Genomic DNA, 6,884 nt, shown 5'->3' with positions numbered 1-6,884 from the left:
AAGGTGTGCAACTAGTAGGTCTAGAGCTCCACGTAAGCTAAGTTACACCACTCATGGCAAAGTATATTACATCATATATTGCGCAGGCGAGAGCCGTACAGGGGCTCATCCGAGTAACAATACCGGAGATAGCAGAAAGTTCTACGATAATAACTGATTATAGAGTAACAGTAGAGAAAACTCCACCGTGAAAGATTATTGAATTGCGATGTACTTCGAGATAGACTTTGACTCGTATTTGGAACTGAGATCAGACGAGCGAGCAATACAGAACCTTAGATTCAACGTGCCTCACAATACGTCAGTGCCACTGCGAAAAGTTTCACTGAATAAGACTTGACATTATCTCCTTGGTTTCTATATATTAGATCTCCCACCTTGTCTTCCTCAGGATCTTGCTCGCCAAGCGCCTCCTTTCCTCTCGATATATTTTGACCTCGAAGACTACAAACAGGGGCACTGGTAAAATGCGCGCACTTTTGCTTCTTCCAAGCATTGTTGGTCTCGCGGCCGCGGCTGGTTGTCCGTACTCGGCAGCTGCACTTTCGGGTCGGTCCGTGAAAGACAATGATGAACTAAGTGGTGCTCAGACAGGACAGAACGCGAACACAGTTGGTGAGACTGATCCCCAGTTTCTGTCTCAGTACTACTTGAACGACACGGATTCCTACATGACCACTGACTACGGCACTCCTATCCAAGACCAGTGGACTCTGAAAGTTGGCGCAAGGGGTCCGACGCTGCTGGAGGACTTCATGTTCCGCCAAAAGCTCCAGCGTTTTGATCACGAGCGTGTAAGTTCCATTACTGAGAGCTGTGCCAAGTTTAGCCGGTATTAACGGGGGCCCATCAGGTCCCGGAACGAGTTGTTCACGCCAGAGGAACAGGAGCGCACGGCGTGTTTACGTCTTATGGGGATTGGTCAAACATCACTGCTGCCTCATTCCTCAGTGCTGAGGGGAAGCAGACGCCAGTTTTTACCAGGTTCTCCACTGTGCAAGGTTTCAGGGGAAGTCCAGACACCGTCCGTGATATGCATGGGTTTGCTACCAAGTTCTACACAGATGAGGGAAACTTCGGTAAGAATTATCTACACTTTTCAGTATCTTGGTCTGACAGCCCGCAGACCTTGTCGGGAACACTGTGCCTGTCTTCTTTATCACAGATGCAATCCAATTCCCGGATATTATCCATGCTGTCAAACCGGAACCGCGGAATGAGATGCCTCAGGGCGGAACTGCACACGATAATGCATGGGATTTTTTCAGTCAGCAACCTAGCGCTATGCATACTTTGTTGTGGTTTATGGCTGGACACGGTATTCCCCATAACTTCCGACATGTCAATGGCTATGGTGTTCATACTTTCCGCTTGGTGAGAGAAGATGGGGCTTCGAAGCTTGTCAAATTCCATTGGAAGTCTCTGCAGGGTGTTGCCGCTAAGGTGTGGGAAGAGGCACAAGCCGCGGCAGGGAAGAATATAGACTACATGCGTCAGGACTTATTCAACAATATCGCCGCTGGAAGGTATCCAGAGTGGGAGGTAAGGCAGTACTTCTATCCATGCAATTATATGTCACATGCTAAAGCACTCGTAGCTTGGTGTACAAATCATGGACGAGTCGCAGATGTTGGCGTTTGGCTTTGACCTGCTGGACCCCACAAAATTTGTGCCGGAGGAGTACGTGCCAATCACTTGGTTGGGAAAGATGCAGCTCAACGCCAACCCGATGAACTATTTCGCTGAGACCGAACAGATTGCGGTACGTCCACTACCTTTGCTTGTGCCCCCATCCGCTCGAACTAGATCTGAGCAGATAAAACTGACCTGTCTAGATGCACCCTGGTCACATAGTTCGCGGTATTGATTTTTCGGACGATCCTCTCCTCCAAGGGCGCCTCTACTCTTACCATGACACGCAGATCAACCGCCATGGAGGGCCAAACTTCGAGCAGATTCCGATCAACAGACCACGTGTACCAATTCATAACAACAACAGAGATGGTTACTGTAAGTCATCAATACAGTGGGCCCACGTTGATAGCGACTCTAATAGTTGAATAGCACAGCAGTACATCCCCTTGAATAACGCGCCGTACACCCCCAATTCTCTTGATAAGGACTCGCCGAAGCAGGCGAACCAAACTGTTGGCAATGGTTTTTTCACCGCTCCTGGCCGACATGCCAGCGGCCATCTTGTCCGCGTGCCCGCTTTCACTGATTTCTACTCTCAGGCTCGACTGTTCTGGAACTCCCTTGTCCCAGCAGAGCAGCAGTTTGTTGTCAACGCCATGGTCTTTGAGAACTCCAAGGTCACGAGTAAAGTTGTGAGGCAAAATGTCATCACAGCTATTAACCTAGTTGATAATAATCTGGCCGTAAGAGTTGCTGAGGGGCTCGGTCTCCCGCAACCCAAACCTAACCCTACGTTTTATCACAACAACAAGACTTGCTGCGTCGGAACGTTCGGTCAACCTGTTCTGAGTGTCGCCGGTATGCAAGTTGGATTCCTTGCGTCCAATGCCTATCCAGCCTCAATCACTCAGGGCATGAGCATGGCCGCCAGCTTTGCGGCTGCTGGTGTTGACCTTGTTGTTGTAGCAGAGACTTGGGCTGACGGAGTCAACGCGACCTACTCCATCTCCGACGCAATTAATTTCGACGCTGTCATTGTCGCCGACGGCGTAGAGGGCCTGTTTTCTATGGAGAGCTTCACCAACCAGCCGGCTAAGGGCAAAGCACCACCGAAACAAGTATCAGCCACATCTCCCCTCTTCCCCGCAGGCCGACCTTCCCAGATACTTGTTGATGCTTTCAAGTACGGAAAGCCCGTAGGTGCGCTGGACAGTGGATCTGCTGCGCTAACGGAGTTTGACATATCCCTGACCCGGCCCGGTGTGTATGTGGCTAACTCGACGAGTACTACCTTCGTGAATGATGTCATCGGCGGATTGTACACCTTTAAGTTCTTGGACCGTTTCGAGTTGGAGCCCTAAAGGCATGCATGGGAAAATCGAGTAAACGCGAAAAACTTCATTGAATTGATGATCGCTCCTTTTGGCATTGCCCCAAAAAATTGTCTTTGTTGTTGTCGTCGTTTGTACCTTTCTTTCTTTTCTTCCTCGACGACAATTCATTTAATAAAACATGTACCGACCAACTTGCTATCTTACCATCGCTAACGACGCAAGTTCTAAAAACTCTTACACCGCTTGCTCGCGACCGAGATTCGTCAATCCCGCGTTCTTACTTAAAGCTAAAATGGGGATAACCATCTTACCTGAAAGCAAAGCATGCTTCTGCATCTCGTTGCATTTCAATTGGCTGAGGCACTCGAATACGAAGATCATCTCACGACTCTTTCCTATGAAATCAATAAGCTTAGTAGCAGAAGAGCAGATGGCACTTATCTGGGCTGCCTCGAAGCCTACGTTGATGTGCAAGCTACAACGATGGCGGCCGATATCACATTAGAAGCGCAATTCCGACAACGAGCTCACATCCGAGATCGGTTAGCGACTACCGGAATGGCAATCGATTAACAGATGGTCGAAGTCTTTCTTCGCTCTCTCACGTCCTTCTACTGTGATCTCAACCGTCACAAACTCACGTCTCAAATTGAGTAGCTCGTCGAAAGAAGTTGGTACTTGTGAGTCGCCCAAAGTTAAAGAACCGGCAACGCGTGGGATTTCTGAACGTCAGAGATGACGATAAGGGACTAATCTAGAGTGATGACGATGAATTCCTGATGATGATGATGATGTAAGGAGCGCTTAAAAAATCGTTCTCTGCCTATCCTTCTTCTACTGAGCACACCAGACAAAGACAGTCGCGCAAGGTAGTTACTGGTGCAACTCAGAACATGTCCATGATATTACTTATTTCCGTCATTTAAATGGTGGCCCGCAAACGTCGGATTTAGATACTGAAGGAAAGGTGCTTGGAACAGGACCTGTTCTTCTTCGTCTACCAGGAATTAACAACGACCCATCGCAACATTTGTTACTCCACTCGTGTTACGCATTCTTACACGGCGACAAGATCATGTAGCTACTTGCTCTCTTGGACAAGACGGCATTTATTATAAAAGTCGCAAAAATAGATTGTGTCTATTATCTAACGCTTAGTTGTCTCAACCTTGTCAGCAGCAATAATGACATCATCAACATAAGAGTTGCCACAGTATCATGTCATTGTTGGCTATTTGTTGCGAGTACTGCACCCGATTGCAGTTGTGCAACTGCCTCTTTTTCAAGACTTTCATGATCCTCGTTATGCCAACAGCGTGGTGCTTACTTTACATAAACCTCAACTGAACACAAAAGCGTATTCTGCATACTAAAAAGTACTTCCCAAGGTATTCTGTACATTCTACTAGGAGTCTGCGGCTCGGCTGTCCTAATGTCATTCATTTCAGGTTTATGTACCCCGCACTCGCTTAACGAAGCCTCACTCATCATCAAATTCATCTTCGCTAGAGAATTATGACGTAGACGGATCATTAGGACCGGCTTACACCGGCTTATTATGTAAAAGTGAAGTTCCACTTAATTCAAAGTACACTTGCGTATTGCGGAAACGTACGCTTCATCTTTACGTGAAGCTCGCACTGAACCACAGAATTATCTGATGACTCGGTGGTAGAACTTGCTGATATGTTTCAAGCTTTATAGAGACAGAGGGTATTTTTATCTCGGTGTGGTGAAGAAATCCAACTGCAAAATGAGAGAATGTCATTATACTATTCAATACTATCAAAGTTGTCATCCTAAACATGTTGCTTGGATAACAGAAATCCCTTGCGTTACTCCCGCTTGTGGGGCCCCAATCCAATAAGTGGACGTTTCCAACCCGACATCTGTCCGCTCCATTCCAATTTGTTTGTAAGTCCAGTCTCCTATTTGGTCTGTCCAGCCCACGACTCCTATCCTCGTGCTCTCGCGTTATCTGCCTTGTCAACACGGTCATGCTCGTCATCCTCTTTGACGCAAACACGATAGTACTCTTGTTTAGGATTGCAGTCTTCTCCATGCTGGCGTACGCACTTGAAGCCAAGTGGGCAGTGCCGCTTATGACGTCCACCGCAGGGACTAACCGTTGGGGAAGGTGCCGGGGTTGGGATGCACAGGCCCCCACAGACCATTGTCTGTGTGCAAAATGAGCCCTTTGGGCAGGGGTTCCCACCTACGATGCAAGGAAGAGTCGGTAGCGGAGGCTGACCGGTTGGGGGAGCAGTGGCAATACATTGTCCAAGACAATCTGTGGGAGTAGGTGGACAAACCATTGTAGGAGTACATGTTGTGAATATATATATGAAACTATATATTAAAAGCACACTTCTTGAACTACATGCAAAAGACAGGTTCCTAAGTCCTCTATATATACTTGGGACTTGGTCCCCTGGAACCTTCTAGGAACACAATTGGAATCTTCCAGAATCTACGATCTTAGGCTAGAGAGTTCTACACATTTCCACAGTACAAGTGGAAGCCGATCCACAAGGTTTGTTATCCCCCATAGTGCAAGGGATAACAGGGAGAAATTGTCTGCGATGCAAGGCAAAGTCCTCCGCAGGTCTCAGTTTGCGTACATGTTGAGCCCGTGGGACACGGATCTCCTCCTAAAGTGCAAGTGACGGTATATGCTGGTGGTGGAGGATCAGTGGTTGTAGTGGCAACCACAAATGACAGAAAGAGTACAGAAGTACCAACTTCATATTGGTGAAGTTACGTTTCAGTAGCAACCAACGACAGAAATTGTCAAGGGCGACAGTCCTCAAAATTGCAATTGATGGCATCCAAGGCTTCATATAATCGTCAAAGCGGGGTACTACAACACATTGCGTCTGGTATAAAATGATGCGTCGTGTCTAAATACAAAACGCGGGGCAAACAAATATAGAAGACGTCATCAGAAGGGACCACCGTTGTTACGACCAGGGGTAACGGTTGCCAGAAAACTAGAACAAGATATGCTACAAATAAGATCCGATTTCTTGGGATGCAACATGCGAGGGACGGGCAAGGTTAATTTATAAATAGGTCCTACAGAACAAAACGTAATCAGATGCTACTGGGGAGATCGGCAACAAGGGCGACAGGAAAGCAAAGACTGACATGGATGCGAGAGTAGACGAGAGTGAGCGAGTTGTAGTAACGACCACTCATGGGAAGAGAAACAACAGACGATGAGCTTTGAAACACAAGAGACGAGCGTTGAAACACAAAGCGGCGGAAAATGACTTTAGATACCCTTAACAATCTGCCTCCTACACATAAACACATAAAGATTGTGTTTACTTTACATTTAATTTATGATTAACGTACATAGACATAAGGAGTATTTGTCATGTAACAATTATTGGACGATTGAATTACTGTGGTGAATATACAATTTGACTGTGGCATGCATATTGTTTACACACTGGATAGAGTGCCAACAATCTGTAGAAACTTTTGGTCAGACGATCATTAAGGCTAACTGTATGACTTAACCCTGGAAGGATCAATACGGAATTAGCACCAGCATGGTAGTAGACCATGAACAGAGAGTCAAGCGGTCACAAGGTTCATTTCATTGTTACGGTTGGTGTCATGAGTCAAGTGTGCACATGCATACTAGTGACGTCAGCCCCACGATGACAAGTTCTTTGTGACAACGCTCTGTGAAGATGCACTGAGGTGAGTTTCTCCGAATTGTATTCTCAAGCCAAGGTTTGTCAAGGTTAGGCACCGCAAATTCGAAAGATCTGGATTGAAATAAGCAGGACTGTAGGCGGATAGGCGGATTTGGCGGATATGGCGGATAATTCATATATTCTCTAATCAAATTTAAAAAGTCAAATATAACATCCTCAGGAAACAAATGTGTATACGAATAAGCGC

General features: G+C 46.7%; 2 protein-coding genes across 2 annotated transcripts; one reads left to right on the top strand and one right to left on the bottom strand.

Moving 5' to 3' along the window:
- Window positions 1–467: 467 nt before the first annotated feature.
- Window positions 468–2,996, top strand: V1508DRAFT_401204 (catalase-like domain-containing protein; the record flags this gene model as incomplete). Its single annotated transcript, XM_066938397.1, has 6 exons — window positions 468–794; window positions 854–1,079; window positions 1,127–1,542; window positions 1,598–1,762; window positions 1,836–2,010; window positions 2,065–2,996. The coding sequence occupies 6 exons, from the start codon at window positions 468–470 to the stop codon at window positions 2,994–2,996; spliced, it is 2,241 nt and encodes a 746-aa protein (XP_066792009.1).
- A 1,736-nt stretch (window positions 2,997–4,732) lies between these two features.
- Window positions 4,733–5,341, bottom strand: V1508DRAFT_429136 (uncharacterized protein). Its single transcript, XM_066941863.1, has one exon. It carries the CDS (start codon window positions 5,282–5,284, stop codon window positions 4,925–4,927), a length of 360 nt encoding a protein of 119 aa, XP_066792008.1. The 5' UTR covers window positions 5,285–5,341; the 3' UTR covers window positions 4,733–4,924.
- Window positions 5,342–6,884: the final 1,543 nt, after the last annotated feature.

The sequence above is a fragment of the Lipomyces doorenjongii genome (genome assembly GCF_038497915.1).
Source record: "Lipomyces doorenjongii strain NRRL Y-27504 unplaced genomic scaffold V1508scaffold_207, whole genome shotgun sequence".
Lineage (NCBI taxonomy): Eukaryota > Fungi > Ascomycota > Lipomycetes > Lipomycetales > Lipomycetaceae > Lipomyces > Lipomyces doorenjongii.
Note: the sequence above shows the minus strand (reverse complement) of the source record. Positions and strands in the feature narration are given on the sequence as shown.

Coding starts and splice junctions, on each gene's coding strand:
- V1508DRAFT_429136 (XM_066941863.1), bottom strand. CDS start 5,284: ATGGTTTGTCCACCTACTCCCACAGATTGTCTTGGACAATGTATTGCC.